The sequence below is a fragment of the Lepus europaeus genome, chromosome 12, assembly GCF_033115175.1.
Source record: "Lepus europaeus isolate LE1 chromosome 12, mLepTim1.pri, whole genome shotgun sequence".
In the NCBI taxonomy this organism is placed as follows: domain Eukaryota; kingdom Metazoa; phylum Chordata; class Mammalia; order Lagomorpha; family Leporidae; genus Lepus; species Lepus europaeus.
In genome coordinates, this window is record NC_084838.1 from 13,444,014 (window position 1) to 13,461,120 (window position 17,107).

At 46.0% G+C, this 17,107-nt stretch overlaps 1 protein-coding gene across 1 annotated transcript in view; it reads left to right on the forward strand.

Annotated features, from left to right (window-relative positions):
* The window catches only part of CDK5RAP2 (CDK5 regulatory subunit associated protein 2), a 211,424-nt gene that overhangs the window by 119,386 nt on the left and 74,931 nt on the right, over positions 1-17,107 (forward strand). The window contains exons 18-20 of the mRNA XM_062207679.1: positions 1,801-1,929; positions 10,351-10,446; positions 12,222-12,409. Of these exons, the coding sequence (XP_062063663.1) occupies positions 1,801-1,929; positions 10,351-10,446; positions 12,222-12,409 (413 nt within the window). The remainder of the gene's footprint in view (positions 1-1,800; positions 1,930-10,350; positions 10,447-12,221; positions 12,410-17,107) is intronic.

The following is a 17,107-nucleotide window of genomic DNA, read 5'->3' on the forward strand; positions in this document are numbered from 1 at the left end:
AGTGCCCCTCCCGTGTCTGGCGCCTTCCTTCTCAGGCCGGAGGACTCAGCAGGCTCTGGTGCCTCCAGGAAAAGCTCTCCTGCTTCGTGTAGAGTTAGCCACCTCTCCCCAGGTCACTCAGCTTTCTGTTGCTACAGAATCTGCATCAGCGCCCTTTCCCTGCTGATCTGTAATTATCTGGTTACTCCTCTCTGGGCCGGGGACATCTTAAATTAGTGATTATGTCTTATCTATTTCTGGCTTCCCTGGCACATGTAGTAGGAGAAAATAGACACTTTGGGGATGAATAAAGTTCCAGATTTAATCAGGAAATCTGTTTTTAAACTGGAACGGCTTTTCAATCTGTTGATCGGAGGTGCGGTTTGTGCTTAAAGGTTCTGAGAACCATTGTGGAGAGTAGGCAGTGTGCGCACAGAGGAGCCTGGGATTATTGTAAAATCCTGGTTTATTTGTGCCTGCAGTTCAGGTTCCATTCTGGCCGGGAGGCAGGCGTGGGAAGAGCCGATGGCGAGAGTTGTTGAGACAGGAGCTGGATGAGGGCATGCAGGGGGCAGGGAAGGGGAGGGCGGCTGCTGAGAGGTCGGTGCTCCCTGATGAGGGGAAGCTTCTCTGCACAATGTGGATTCTGAAGGATGAATAGGAGTTCGTCCTAGTGGGAGGGCTTTCTCAGTGAGGAGAGGGGAAACAGCCTGGGTAAAGCCCAACCGTAAGAAAGAACAAGAACTGTGAGGAGTTGGGCATCTGAGGCAGCGGTTAGTTTTTGGAGCTGAAGGAAGTGGAGCTGATCGTAGCTCCATTATGATCGTGCAGCTGGAGTGAGGGTGGGAGGTAGCCCAGGTGGCTCGCACGTGGTGTTTGTGGAGTCAGAATGTCTGTTCCCACCACCAGCTTGAGGGTTGGATCCAATGTGTAGTCCTGTCCGGATATGTTGAACAGCATCTCTGTGTAGCCAGGGTGCAGGTTCTGCTCTATTTGAAGAACTAACGATTGTCCCTTTGAGAAGTCTTTGGAAATTGCCGACCTTTGGGACTTGAAGCGTGTGGGGAACCACCGTGGTGAGTGCTCAGATGCTTGTGACCCTGGCCTTGAGGAGGAGCCCTGGCCTGGGAGTCTGGATGTCCCAGTTGTGAGCCGGGCTCTGCCTCTGTGGAAGCAGCTGCTCTTTTCTGTGTGACTCCGCAGTGTGCGATGTTACCCCTCGTGGAGGTCTGCAGACACCACTCCAACAACTAACTACTTTGTATCTGTGTTCTGAAGTAGGTCTGGGCACCCCAGCCCAGCCCTCTCCTTGGGATTTTTGCAAGGGTGTAAGAGTTTTAGCACCTGTGAGTTGCTGTATTATCATTACTGGTATTGCTGGACAGGTGTACAGAGAAGGCCGATGCTATAAAATAAAGCTGTGACACGGTCGCTGCAACTTCAGCCGTGGCGGGCTTTTCCTGCAGGGGGTCTCTAGTACAAAACAGAGGTAGTACTGACTGAGCACTTAAACTTGCCAAGTCCTTTAGTGCCCTGTGGGACCGTGATCACGTTCAGTTCTCACAGTAACCTTTCTGCATGCGAGGAAACTGAGGCTTGCATCACGCAGCTGGCCCTGGGTCTCTTTGCCTTGATGTGTGGTGGCTCTGGGATTAGAACAGGTGTTTGAAATGAGAAAGGCCTCAGGCAGGCAGCCTCATACTCCATAACTGTGGTGCTGCAGCCTCTGCGTGGTGGGAAGGCCTGGGTGCAGAGGTGTGGCTGGGGGAAGCCCAAGCCTGGTGCTGGGCAGTCATGCCTCTCCTTGCTCTTACCTTGTAGGTCAGTGACCTTATACAGCTAGTGAAGGAGTTGTACACAGACAACCAGCACCTGAAGAAAACTATTTTTGATCTTTCCTGCATGGGCTTCCAGGGAAATGGCAGACCTGACTCAACAGAACAAAGAGAGGTAAGAAAAAACCTGTTAACATGCACTGCTTACAAAAATCTAACAACCCCAGAGATTCCTCATGGTTGAAGCTGTCCTGGGGAGATCTCTCATGGAAATTCCCTTTGCTGTGCCAGGGTTTTGAGGGCCCCTTTAGGTTAGCTGGTCTGTCCACAGCCTTCTCAGGTTTCGTCATGTCTCCGTGAACATCCCTGATGTATTTTGATGCCTCTGACTCTGGTCCAGCCCTGGTGTCTGTGCTGCAGATGGCACACCCAGGTAAGTGATGTGGTCTCAGAGAGGCCTGAGGAATTGCCATATGCCCAGATAATTTGGGCAGTGTAGATGGAGCCTCAGTGAATACATTAACATAGACAGACAGGTGAGAGGTCTTCAAAGTGGTTAAGATGCTGCTTGGGATACCCACATTTCATGTTGGAGTGCCTGGGTGTGAGTCCTGGCTTTGCTGCCAGTTCCAGCTTCCTGGGAAGCAGCAGGAGGTGGCTCACGTGATGGAGTCCCTGCTACCCACATGGGGAGATTCAGGTGGAGTTTCTGGCTTTGGCTTGCCCAGCCTGATCCTGGCTATTGTGGGGATTTGTGGAGTAAACCGGCAGTTGGGAGTTCCTTCTTTCTCTTTTTCTGCCTTTCAAATAAATAAAACAAATAAAAATGTAAAACAAAACAAAAAAAGTCATAGAAAATTTGTGTTTTGAAAAGACTATATGTGGATTTAAAAAATTTTTAATTTATTTTAAAAAATTTATTTAGTTAATTCACTTTTTAAATATTATTTTCAAAGATGGAATCCCATCTGGATCTCCCACGTGGGTGGCAGGGGCCCAAGCACTAGGGCCATCTTCCCCTGAGCTGGATCAGAAGTGGAACAGCTAAGATTTGAGCTGGTGCTCACATGGGATGCTTGTGTCATAGATGGCAGCTTAACCTGCTGTGCCACAGCGCCAGCCCCTTCCAATTCTTTTTTGCATCAGAATAAACTTATACTTTTAGTTCTGTTTTCCAAGAAGTTTTTGAAGTCCCTGTGTGCACATCCTTGCTAAGGAAGGAGGAAGGAAGCCTTGTTCATTCAATGACTTCTGGGTCTCAGTGCTGATCCTTATGGATGTGCTGCCATAGATTTCTCTCTGTTAAGAACCTGTGCCATGTGGTGCAAGGACCCTGTCATTGTGACAGTGACAAAGGCGCTTTGCTTCCTCCCTTAAGCCCCTGCCTCGGCCTACCTCTCCCCCAAGTATAGCCTCGCTCCATGCATGTGCTGTTTCAGAAGCCTGGAGTGGTTCTCACCTGAAGCCCAGGAAGGCCTTTTGGTCTCGGGGTCCCTTAAGTACAAAACTGGGATCTTCTTGTGTGGGGTTATCTTTAATGAACCTGGAACACAGGTAGATGGAGGTCTCATACTCACTGCCACATCATTTCCTGCTAAAGATTTGTCAGCCTCAAGCTGTCTCTTCCTCCCGTCAAAGTGGGAAACACTCAAAGGTACTCACGCCGTGCTTCGGCCATCTGCTCTCTTTGAGACAGGGAACATTATTGATCTTAGCCTGCAGGGCTCCAGATAATTTTGAAAACCAAGAATCTTTACAATCCATTTAGGAAGAAGCAAGTGTCCTGGTTTGCTTCCTCCCAGGCAGCATTTTTAATAAGCAGCTTGTTCTTTACCGACTTCATTTGAGTCGTAACTGGCGAGTTTTGTTTGTTCATTTGCCCTTTGAAAAAAATCTGTTAAATGTCCCATTATGTCCTTTGGAGAACAGAGGCTTTTTCCCCTGCCTACTCGGAGATCTTAATACCAGCCGATTCAGATTTGAGTCATTTGTCAGATTGCACTTCATTTTGATGTTCCCTATGAATAGCCTTGTCCTTTATAGCACAGCTCCTTGTCTTCCCCCGCAATGGGCTGGGGAGATCTGCATGGGTAGGGTGATGTATGTACCCACGATGATCTGGAGCTAAGGGAGGAGTGGGAGTTTGGGCTGAGGGTGGGATGCCAAAGAGGAGAGCCTGCTGTGCCCATGTGGTTCTCTTTCAGCGAGAAGCAAGGCAGAAATGGCCCAGGAATACTTAGGTTGTCCATGGTGTTTCCTGAGCAGCAGAATGTGCAGAGTGGGGGCTGGGCATGATTCCTGCTCTCTAGGAGCCTACAAATCAGAAAAGGACAGGAAAAAAGGGAATGTTTTATGTTTTTAAAATTCACTATTTTTTTTTTGCCAATATTTAATTAAACGATAGCATTACCTAACATTTGGAAAACAGAGAAAAGAAATTGCCCCAATCCTGTCATTCTTTTAAAGCAGGCACAGTTAATTAACATTTTGGAATTGATCTTTCGTTATTTGTGTGTATGAACACAGGCATGCACACACTTGTAATGTAATACAGTTTCGTTTCCGGTGTCTTCCATTTGCCATTGTGTTGTAGCATCTTATTCCATCTTGTGAATGTGCTGAAATTTAACTAACTGCCTTGCTTTTGTTGGACCTGTGGATTGTTTCCAGTGATTCACTATTTTAAATTACATGAGTGTCCTTGGACACAGATCTTTTTCTGTGTTTAGGATTTTTTTCCCATACACTGTTACCCAGCTATGTAATTACTAGGTCAAAGGAAAGATATACAGTACTTCTAAAAATTATTTTCATATGCCCTCCCCCAGCAACTTTTAATTTTTTAAAAAGATTTATTTATTTGAAAGGCAGAGCGACAGAGAGAGGGGAGAAACAGAGATCTTCCATCTGCTGGTTTACTCCCCTAATGATCACACCAGCCAGGTCTGTGCCAGCCTGAATCTAGGAGCCAGGAATTCCATGCTGGTCTCCCATATGGGAGGCAGGGGCCCAAGCACTTGGGCCATGCTCTGCAGATTTGCAAGGCATGTTAGCAGGAGGCTGAATCAGGAACAGTGTATCTGGGACAGGGACTGGCACTCTGAAATGGGAAGCTGGCATCACAAGCAGTGACTTAACTTGCTGTGCCATGACTCTGGCCCACAACTTTTAATTTGAAAAAAAGGTTTAAGTAGTTTGAAGGCCCTGATAGAGTTAGTCAGGTTTCCTTTCAAAAACAGTTGCCCTGATGTAGAACCCCGCTAGCTGGGGACAGCAATGCTGACTCCTTGCATGCAGACAGTTCATGCAGAAACCACCAGCTAAGCAGGAGATTAAGAGCAGAGTCAGTCAGCTTTTTGTTTCTGCATCTGAAGTACCCAAGAGAAGCTACCCATGAAGAAAGAAGCTTCTTTTGGCTCACGATTTGGGAGATTCACAGTCCAAGATTGGGCCACCACATTAGTCTGATGAGGATGGAGGCCTGATCACGTGGGAGTCAGGGAGCTTGCTTGTCCTCCATATCCTTATGTCTGTTTTCAAAAAGCCACCATAACTCGGTCCCAGAGCCTTCACCACAGCAGCTTAATCCCGTGCAGTCACCCCCAAAGCCCGCTTTAGCATTTAGCAATGCTATAACTGGGCATTAAGCCCTTAACACATGGGCTCTTGGGGGGCACCTAAACTATTATCAAAGCCATGGAAAACAGATATCCTGTGGTTTTAATATGCAGATTCTTAAGTATTTATTTATTTATTTGAGAGGCAGACTTAGAAGGTCTTCCATCCACTGGTTCACTCCACAAAGGGCCACAACAGAAAGAGTTGGGCTGATCCAAAGCCAGGAGCCAGGAGCTTCCTCCTAGTCTCTCATATGGGTGCAGGGCCCAAGCACTTGGGCCATCTTTCCCTGCCTTCCTACACCATTAGCAGACAGCTGAATCTGAAGAGGAGCAGCTGGGACATGAACTGGTGTCCATATGAGATGCTGGCGCCACAGGTGGAGGTCCAACCTGCTTTGCCACAGCACCAGCCCCTTAATATGCATTTAGATGATCTCTGATGTGGTTGCCCCTAATTTCTTCTGTTTGTTTGCTGTTCATTAATTTAGGTCATGTAGGAAGTTTGGTTGAGAACCACCCTCCAGTTGGGGTAGTGAGCATCAACAGCCATGAACTGTGTGAGACACATGGAGCTGTCACATCTAAGTGATGGGATCTGTGTCAGGCATATTGCAGGCACTTGAAAGGAAGGATTCATTACTGTTATTATCAACTTCTACTGTCATTATTTGCAGCATTAAAAAACAAGATTTTTTTTTTTTTTTTGGCATGGAGAGAGAACATGAGTAAAGGGGCGTAACTGAAGTGAACTTGGAAATCTGGAGGGCTGTCATGCTGAGCAAGAAGTAGACCTTGTGTGACCCTATAGAGGACAGAAATGGCACTTAGAAGTAGAAGGTGCTTGTTAAATATTCTGTTATTGTAACAATAAAATCTGATTTGTCAGAGTAGTTATAATTTCATTAAAAAGAAGAACTCACTAACAGTTTGACTGTTATAAGGTTTTATGAATTTTATGTGATTTATAAAGCCCTTGGCACAGTGCCTGGCCTGTAGTATGCACTCAATAAAACACAGCTATTTTAATTTTTAAAAAAAATTTTAGTAAGTGTGAGGCAGGCTTGGAGATAGAAGCCTCCTCTGCCGGTGTTCAGAGTGTGTTAGCAGCACTGTAGACAGTGCTCCTGAAGTTGAGCATGAGTTTCCTGGGGACCTTGTTACAAGTGCAGATTCTGCTGGGTAAGTCTGCATATCTGAGGCTTCTGTGCTCTGAGGGTTGCTTTGAGCGGCCAGAACAGAGGTGATCCTGAAAGCCATTGAATTCTAATTGTCATTTTGGAAAACATCTTTATTCATGTGTCTGCTCTTCCGGCTCTGTTTTATTGTGCATGGGCACTGATGTTTAAACTGTGAGCGCAGAGCCCCTGCCCTGCCTAGTGTGTGACGCAAAGAACCAGAGGGGCAGTTGCAGCAGAGCATGGTGGGGGCTGTGATGGGTGAGTGCAGGACGCTCTGAGGGGCAAGTGCCCAGCCTCCCAGTGAGGCTGGGAGAGATTCTTCCTGGAGGAGATCAAGAAAGAATAGCACAGGAGGCAGGAGGAGAATAGGAGAGAGCAGAGTTACAGTGTGGCACTTGAGGGAGGGAGTGTTTCATCGTGTCAGATACTCTGAGAAGACAAGAAAGAGAGGACTTAGAGGATTCCCAGTAAGACAAATGGCCTGGGCAGTTTCATCAGAGTGGGGACAGGAGCTCGCTTGCCTTGGCTGGAGGGGAGAGGCGGAGTGAGGAGGTGAGGATAGAGCTGGTTGACACTTGGAGGCCTGGCGTACTTGGTGGCAGGGCTGGAACCAGAGCCCAGGTAGGTGACTTATAATTCTTCCTGACATCTCGTTGTGTGTCTTTGAAAATTGGTAAGTCGTGTTTGGTACTAGGAACATTTCTCTATGTCCATAGCCTTTAATTAGAAACTGAGTTTACTTCTAATTTTGACCAAATCAGCAGGGGTAAAGAGGAGTGAAAGTTTTTATTTTGGTGTGTGAAGAATGGGGTGGGTGTGGTTCTAGAAAGGCGGAGTAGCTTTGGTGCTTTTGCTGTTTCCACCTGGAATGATGTGTGTGAGCTGGGCTCTGCTCAGCCAAACCGAGGGGAAGCCCTTCTCCTATTCGTGGGGCTGGGGAGCAGCTTCTCAGTCCTCCCCGCTAACTCGTGTGGATTTATCTCTGGTTTGAGAAGGTCTTTGGGGAGCTTTTGTGTGCAGTTTGTGGACAGTGGTGGCAGCAAAAGCTATGCTACAGAGGGTGAGAAGAGAACCTTTCCAGAAGCTTGGAGAGAGCAGAGGGAAGGGCTCAGTGACCAGAGCTGGACGGGGAATCCGGGAGAGTTTGCTGTTAACTGTTTTTTCTCTTAAAGACGGGAGAGACTTTCCCCCCAAACTTTAATTCTGAAAAACCCAGACACAGCAAGGGGACACCTGTGTATATACAGGAACATAATTTTATAGTGAACATCTGTGTATATATGCTCCACTTAGATTCTGTTAGCATTTCCCACCTGTCCATCATCGCTCTGTCTTATCTTTTTGATGAATTTTAATTAAAATTGCAAACATCAGTATACTTGTGCTTCCCCTGAATACTTACGCCTGCATGTTTATAATTATTTTAAAAAAATGATTCATTTATTTATTTGAAAGAATTAGAGAGGGAGAGAGAAAGAGAGGTCTTTGATCTGCAGGTTCACTCTCCAGATGGCTACAATGGCCAGGGCTGATCCAGGATGAAGCCAGGAGCCAGCAGCTTCATCCTGTTCTCCCATGTGGGTAGCAGGACCTCAAACACTGGGGCCATCTTCTGCTGCTTTTCCTAGGTCATTAGCAGGGAGCTGAATCAGAAATGGAGCAGTTGGGACACAAACCAGCACCCTTATGGGAAGTTGGCGTTGCAAGTGGCGCGTTTACCTGTTATGCTACAACTCTAGCCCCACAGAGTTTTTCTTTTAGGGTTAAATTTTCATACAATGAAATATAGATGTTGTAAGCCTCCATATTGTAAGTTTTACAAATGTATGTGCCTGTGTAACCCAAGCCCCTATCAAGGTCCTTTAGTCACTTCCTGTCAATACCATCCCCAACCGCCCACCCCTGCTGCTCCTCTAATTTTGGTGCATGGTGAATTAATTTTGCCTGAACTAGACCTTCATATAAATGTATTAAATAGCATATTCTCTTTTGTAGAAGCTTCTTTCACACAGTCTGTTTTTGAGATTCATCCACGTTGTTACGTGAGTCAACAGTTTGTTCCCTCTTACTGCTAAATAGTATGAGTTGAGTATCCCTTATCCCAAGTGCTTGGACCAGTAGTGTTTCAGATGTGAGATTTCATTGAGGTTTTGCAGTATTTGCATGGATTGGTTAAGTATGTGATCTGAAAACCTGAAATCCCAAATGCCCCCAAACCCAAAACTATTTTGAGTTTTATGTCAGAGCTCAAAAAGTTTCGGATTTTGAAGCATTTCCAAGTTTGGATTGGGGATATTCAACCTGTATTTCACTGTATGAATATATTAGAATTGGTTTATTAATAGATGTTTGGGTAAAAGTTGATGTTCAAGTCTTTGTGTGAACAAACTTCTCCCCTTCCCTCTTGGTGGGTACCTCTGAGTAGAATTCCTGGGTCATAGGGTTATTAGTTTATAAGAAATTGCCAATCTTTTACCAAAGTGGCTTACCATTTTATACCTCCATGAAAAGTTTAATAGTCCTCTTTGTTCTGTGTTTTAATGATGAGAGATGAAGCTGATAGAGTAAGCTTTGTAAATGGATATACCTTTAATAAGTACATTTACCTGTATCTGGTTGGGTTAATGCTTGCTAGTATGGATTTTGATTATCAGTTTTCAGATTTGGGTAAAGATAGGTTGAAAGTGTTCTGACCCTGAGAAGCTTTCTGAAGTCATTTTCCTTAGTTTTTCCTCCGAAAAATGTTTTTTTTCCAAAAGGAAGACCAGAAGAATTTAAGTTGGTCTGAGTTAATGAGAGTATTGAGCAAATGTAGGGATTCATGAAACAGAAGTGTTGAGAGAGAGCCATAGGCATCTCTTGTGTACCAAATGCCTGAGTGACCTGTCACTCTGTGGCTTTAACATTTTTGGGGGGAACTAGCTACAGCATTGGTGACATGAGCACTTTCGATTGACTCACTTCCTGGGAGTGGCCACCCTTCTCATTTTGTGTGCGTATTTGGTTAATTTGGATATCCCACGAGTAGGATTTTTGCTCTTCTGTAGAGCTGAGATCTGACTTTCCTGAGAAAGTTGCACTGTCCATTCTGTGGAATGCAGAATGAGAGGCTTTGGGATTTATGCTTCTATAAAGCATTATGGATTCATGCAGTCTTTATAAGTAACTGTCCTTCATTCCCCAAAGTGTGCATTTATCATCGGGCAGGCCTGATACTCTTCTCATTAGCAATGTAGACTTTTTGTTAGCAAACTACAGCAACGTTGCTGAGCCTCTCCATCCCAGTGGTGTGACAGTTGAGCTGGAGGCTTTTGCCCTGTGCTAAGTAGGGACCTAATGCATAAATGGGCTCAGCATAAATTTCATTTACTGCTCTCTCCCTCTTTGATATTTTCAATTCCATCAATAGCCATTTTCCAAAATCTTGTTACTTTTACATAATCTGAAAGTGAATTTAGTAAAGGCAAGAATGGCAGTGGCACAACAGACAGCATATTCTATTTACAGCCGCTCGGGAAAGACCACGCAAGGGCGAGGGGAGATGCGTTGTTATTTCTTGGGAATTTTTTCTTAAATGATGCTTGATCCCAGGCAGCTGTGTGTGATCTGCCAGAACTAGCAATTCTAACTCTGGCTAATTTTTATTTCATGGCTTTGGCATTTGTTTCTGCCTCTTTTTGTTTTGTTTGTATTTTTTATTTTGCATTAAAAAAAAAAGACATCACTGACTTACTCATGCATATTCATGCTGCGTGTTTTTTTGGGTTGCGTTTTCACACCATTCCATGCTCCATGTAGCTTCTCGCTAGCAAAGAAGATGAGGACACGATCAAAATTGGAGAGAATGCTGGGGATAATTTCCTGGGTGAGCAGCATTTGGAGCCAAGTAATGAGGTAGGAACATGGCAGTTGACTGCTTATTCCGTCTGTCCCACTCTGTGCCCAAGCCACTCTTCCAGCCTGGAATGAGTCCAGTGGGTTTTCTGTTCACCCTGCTTGTACTGAGTGCCTGCTGTATGCCATTGGAGAACAAAGAGACTATGTCTTCTTCCTCTCTGAAGTTACCAACGTGAGAACAAACATGTAGTTGCACATAAAAAGGGGGTGGTTATAGAATAACAGGGATTGGATGCTGCACCTGGACAGAGGTTTAGAGAGCTGATCCAACACATTTGTTTTATGTTGTGGAAACTCTGGCCTGTGGGGGGAGATGATTTACTCATGGCACAGGGGGAGTCCGTGACAGAGTGTGTACAAGAGCTCTGTCGTAACTCCAAGATCATTTGATGGGACTGAACTCACCTTCTCAGGAGCCCTCTGCAACCTCCTGATCTGAAACCCAGCTCCCTGTCCTCTGGGCGTTGAGAGAGTTTGCCCCCACCCACAGAGAATGTTCTTCAGTCCCATTGACAGTCAAATTTAGAGCTGATACTCCCCAGGGTTGAAAGAACCCTAACACCTTGAATGTGGTGGGAGATAGGAGGCTATAGAGTTGTCACTTTTGGCTTTAGAGGTGTTGTAGTTTGTGAAATCAGGAAGGGGAGATACTGAAGCGTAGATAGTTTTGGAGAGCGAAAGAAAAGTATGGCTTTGGAATCAGACAGACCTGTCTTGGCTTTGCCACTGCTTACTCTGTGACCTTGGTAATTCCTTGCTTAACTTGAGCCTGAGCATCCTTATCAGTGAGGATGATAACATTCCCTTTTCAGATTATTGTGAGATTTAAGTAGGAAAGCATGTAATAAATGCTCAGTAAATGATGATAATTAGTGTTTTTATTATTATATTCTAGACTTTTCCTCCTTTGGAGGTTGCTTATTTGATGGATTTAATAATGAAATTGGTGGCAAACAAGACCCTATAAATAACAGCTCATTTGTGTGGGTCTTGTCTTCCATTTAAAAATCTTAATCATTTTACCAGGGTGGAGAGATGGGGGGTGATGCCCAGTGTGTATATCACCAGTAGTAATGAAGTCAAGAGGAGTTATTTATAGACTGGTAGAAGAAATTTACAGCTTGGGATGGGGGAAGAAAGTATGCTAATTGCGGCTGCTCAAGACATGCCCAACACAGGCTTTAACTAGATGCATCCTTGGTGCTGCTCCTCTGGGACCCTCAATGACCCAAGAAAGTGGATCCATAAATAACATCTTCATGGGAATTAGGAACTTCCACCTTCCTAATGAGACACATCAAATCCATGTTAATTAGTATGTGTCTGTAGAGAGTAAGCTGGATTTCTGATATATAATAAGGAGGATGCATTGCGAGAAATGGACAATGACCAAACAAAGCATTGTTAATGCCTGGGGTTCCATAGCCTTCTTAGGAAGAACTAATGAGGAGTAAACCCTGGGTTGGGAGAATGCACCTGCAGTGTGTGTCCCTGTAGCAGGTGAGACATTTACCTTGAATTGGCCTTCCCAGTTCACTGTCCCAGCCACCTCGGGAGGTAGCATCATTGCCCCCATGTGTGAGGAGGAAACTGAGGCAGAGAAGAAGAAATGTATGGCGTGCGTGTGTGGACCATGTGCCTGCGTGCCTCTCTCCCTCCCCCTGCTGCCCCTGTGATTTTCTCTCTGGCTTACTTGCACTCACTCATTGCCCTCCTCCAGGTTCCCATTCCCTGCCACATTTCAGTGTTTGACCAAATATTTTTATTTGCAGGTTCTGGAGGACTGTTCCAAAGGAGGCTGCAAAAATGGATACTTAAGGCACCCAGGTTCCGGTATTTTAGACTACGATGAGCCACAAAAACCTGGCAGCCCTGGAGACCGGAGTCTCGGAGAAGGCGAGCTCCTGAGCCTCCTGGCTCCGTTCTTCAGTGAGAAGGCCGTGTTGTTACTGGAATCCAGGTAGACGCCGCACCCCGGCTTTGTCTCTGTAGTTTGAGGCGAGAACAGACTCGTTTTGCTAAATGGATTTAGATGATGGTGCCGTGTAATTTATCCAAGAGAGCTCCTGAAATGACTGGGAAGGAATCTTGCCAGTCATGCAATTAGGTAATGAGACTGTGTGCTACTGGCTGCGAGGGGCCTCCAGCAAAGCTGCCTGCAAGCCCGTTTGAAAGAGGAGAGGATGCTTTCCTTGAGAGCGATCCCTCGGAGCCCCAGGAAGGGCTCACACTAGAATTCTCTCCTCACTAGATCTGCTGGGTGTCGTTCCTGTGTGGGAAGTACCATGTTTTGTTTTCCTTAACACAAAAAAGAGAAACAGTCTGTCCATTCACATTTTTTAAATTAATCCTTTAGGAGTCATTTTTGCCCCTTGTATGTTCTTCCTTATTTATTCATAACTGCTTCTTGGGCATTAGAGCCAGAGAGAGCTATGCTGTTATCTCCCAGTGCCTCAGTTTCCCTGAGCACATCTTAGGTTTACTGTGAGGAATAAGGAAAACAAATGTTTATGAAGAATGGCTGGCCCGAGGGCTGTGTTCAGTGAAAGTGTTCAGTTTTCTTCTAGCACAGATAAAGGGAGTTGGTAATTTTTGTCCCTGACTCTTGGCAAGCACCAGGAAGCCTGGTATTTCTTACATCATTGGTGGGGTAAACCTCATGATGGACATTTCTTCAGCCAGAAGCAAGGGGGCTTGGAGTGTTGGAGTGTGGAGTGTTCTGCTTGTGTGAGTTTGGCCAGGTGAACCTTCCCTGATCCCTAACGTCTGTGTCCTCCTGGGAACACTCACAGTGGTGGTGCTGGGTGGTTGCCACAGGGAGTTAGGCGACCACAGCTGATTCTTGAGCTGAAAGATACCAGTCTCTCTCTCTGGGGACCATGAAGGTTTGCACTGGGGCGTGGGAACAGGGGAAAAGTGCAGTGTGCCGTGGTGGCATTGTAGCCAATGGGCTGTGTATATCAGGGTTCTCTGGAAACAGAATTGATAGGATATGCATGCAAGTCTAGCAAGGGGAATTTATTAGGGGTGTCATGGCCATTGAGAAGTCCCACGACAGGTCACCTGCAGGCTGGAGAGCCTGGGATACCAACAGTGTGGCTCCGTCCACGTCCAAGGGCCTCAGAACCAGAGAAGCCAAGGACGTGAGTGCCAGTTGGAGGCTGAAAAGCCTGAGTGCCAGCAAGGGGGCGGCAGGCGTGGTTGTGGAGTCTGCAAACCAACAGCTGCCATGCCAGACAGAATTGAGCCTGTCCCAGGTCCATCTCGGTGAAAGCCCCAAACGCCTTCTCCTTTAGTCTGTCCAGACCCCCCAGTCCGTGGATGAAGCCTGTCTGTGAGGCTGGGTCTTCCCACTTTGTCCACTCAGACTCACCTGCTAAGTTCATTTGGAAACCCCCTCGCAGACACTCCCAAAATAACGCTTTTCCAGGGTTCTCGGTATTCCTCAGTGCAGCCATGTTCACAACGTAAAATGGGCCACCACGATGTGTGTGTCCCTTCCCAGGACAGGGGTGTCTCGGCCCTGACCGGTTTTGTCAGGCAGGCACACGGGCTCTGAGCATCCCATCTTCCAGGAGAAGCCCGGAGTTTGTATTTTTAAATCTGCTGATTTTTTCAAAATTTAGACTTAGTTACAATTTTCAAAGAAAGCACTACGTGAGCCACCCCTGCCAGCAAGCTTGTGACATCCACCGTGGGCTTGTCTGTTCCCCTCCAGCACCCCACTAGTGTCTTTCCATCGACTTGCAGGCCACTGCTGTCCAGTTCTAGTGTAAGAAAAGCCCCTGATCTCTGCAGTGGCCTTCGTTCTGTACCACTGGCTCCATGTCAGTAGAGCCACGCTTTTAGTGTCTTGGAAAAAGCAGGGTTTTGGAGCCAGACAGAGCTGCGCTGTAGTCCAGCTACACCATTTAGACCTTAGACTGGGTCTCCCCATCTTGGTTTCTTCATCTGTAAAATGAGAGGTGATGATACTTATTTGCCCCATAGGGGTCCTATAAGGATTAAATGACATAATGGACATAAAGTATAGGTCCAAGTCAGTACTAAGTAGGGTTTTGGTGATGTTACTGTTTAAATTGTGCCCGACCAGTTATTCCTGCCCTTTGCCACCAACTCCAGGTAAGATTCTTGTCATATGCAAGTGACAGCAGCCAGTCAGTGATTGTCTTAATTTCTGAGCCAGTGTTGACAGTGTGACCCCACACAGAGCTCTGATAGACTCAGACCTGAGACCTGCCCACCACCTCGGGGCCAAAGGGTCCTGCAGAGGAGCTAGGCCCCAAGAGTAACTCTGATTCAGCTTGCCTGTCCACCAGAGAATAGGAAATGGCTTGGACATTAGTTTCTCTCTTGTTTTGCACTTGATCAGTCAGATCAACTCATTCCTTGAAGGTGGGGCCCAGCCTGGCTTGTAGAGAATGGGCTGGCTGGTCCCTTGTCTCCCATTGTCTTCACTGTGTGTGCGATCCCCAGCCCCCTCTTTACTTCCAACTCATTTGGCCTCCATTCCCTAGAGGACATGGCTTGGGATTTTACCCCTGTGTTTTTTTGTTCATCTTGGCAACCTAAAATTAGATGTGATATTTGATAGCTGAAAAAATTATAAAAATTTAAAGGGGAGCCCTTGGGGACGATATGATTAAGGATTTCTCTTCTTTCTTTAAGGCTAATATAATCTTGATTTCACATGCATTCCAGCCACTGCCCCATTTCTTTATTCCCCTTCAAGGCAAGACTTGTCAAGTCATCTGTATTCACTGTGTCTGCTTTCTCCCTCTCCCCTTTCTTTATCCCATTCCAAATGCCTTCATACCCTTCATTCTACTCACCAAGGTCAGCAACAGTTTTCATGTTGTGAATCCCAGTGTCCAGTGTCAGGCTTTCTGCAGCAACAGGCCTTTCTTTGGCCTTCTGTTCTCCTCGTGGCCTCCTCTTCTCGGTGCCCTTTGCTAGAGGGTATTGGTGTCTCAGAGCTCTGTTCGCAGCCCTGCTCCTTTCTCTCTCTCTCCCTCCTCACTCTCCTGCGGCTCTAGAGTATGGTATGTGACTCCCAAGCTCATGCCTGTAGCTCAGTCCTGTCTTTGGCTCATACAGCCAACTGTATGCTTTGGCTCATACAACCAGCTGTATACTCGACCTCCCCATCTGGACATCTAAAGGACACATCAATGTTAATCTTTTCAAAACCCACTCCCTGTTCTAATCTGCTTCTTCCCTACCCTGCCATGTCAGTTAATGGCATTGCATTTACCCAGTTGCTGTAACCAGAGGTCTAATTTCCTCAGTCTCCAAATCCATCAATAAGTCCTGTGGATTCCATCTGCAGGATATATCCTTTATTCCACTGCTCACTTCTCCACACCCACCTTCCTAGTCCAAGCTGCCGTTGTCTCTTGCTTGGACTCCTCCAATAGCAGTCTCCTTATGTGTCTCACTGCTTCCATGTTTGTCCCTCTCTAGTTCACTCTCTGTAGAGCATCTGTAATAATCTTTTCTTCAAAGAAATTTTATTTTTTGTGTGAAAGGTAGAGTGACAGAGGAGGTGGAGGAGTAGAGAGAGAGAGAGATCTTTCATCCATGGTTCATTCCCCAAATGGCCACAATAGCCCAGAATGCCATCCAGATTTACCACCTGGGTGACAGTGGCCTAAGTACCTGGGCCATCTTCTATTGCTTTCCCAGGCACAATAGCTGAGTTCATAAGCAGAGCAGTTGGGACTTGAACCAGCATTCCAGCATGGGATGCTGGTGTCGAAAGAGGTGGCTTAAGCTGCTGTACCACAATGTGGACCCCTATGGTAATCTTTTTAAAGCTTAGATTAGATCATGTTTCTTCCATCCTTTAAATTCCTCAGTGGATGTGGATGTTTAGTCAAATCTTGGTAAGATACTGGTTAAGACACCTGCATCCCACATTGGTGCACCTGGGTTTGATACCCAGCTCCAGCTGCTAACTCCAGCTTCCTGGTAATGCAGACCCTGGGAGGCAGCAGGTGATGACTCCAGTGATTGTGTTTATGTCCCCATGTGGGAGACCTGTTTGAGTTCCTGGCTTCCAGCTTCAGCTTGATCCAGCCATGACCATTGTGGCCATTTAGGGGAGTGAACCAGCAGATGGGAGCTTTTTCTGTCTCTCAAATGCATGACTTTAAAAAATAATAATTAAAACCTGTCTCTCAAATGCATGAATTTAAAAAATAATAATTAAAAAAAACCCTCTCCAATGGGTTTCCCTTTGTTCTTAGAGCAAAATAAGAGCTCCATGACACAGCCTCTGCATTTCTCTGTCTTGATCACCACCACCACTCTTGTCACTGGATCCTAGTCATACCAGCCTTCTCCTCAAATATCCAAGCTTGTTCTCACCAATGGGCCTTGCAATTGCAAATAGTTCTGTCTGCAGTGTGCTTTTCCCAGGTGTGTATGATGTCTCAGCTAGATGTCAGCTCTGTAGAGAGTGGCCTTTCCTGACCACTCTATCTAAAGACACTGTGCTTTGTATCAGAACTCTCCCTTGTTTCCTGACTGTTTTTCCTTCCCACCAATCCATAGTACTTACCATTACCTCACATTCTGTTATTTAGTTATCACTGCATGTATGTTATCAATGTCTGCCTTCTCTTTAATGAAAAGTAGGCTCCAGTCTTTTTTTCCC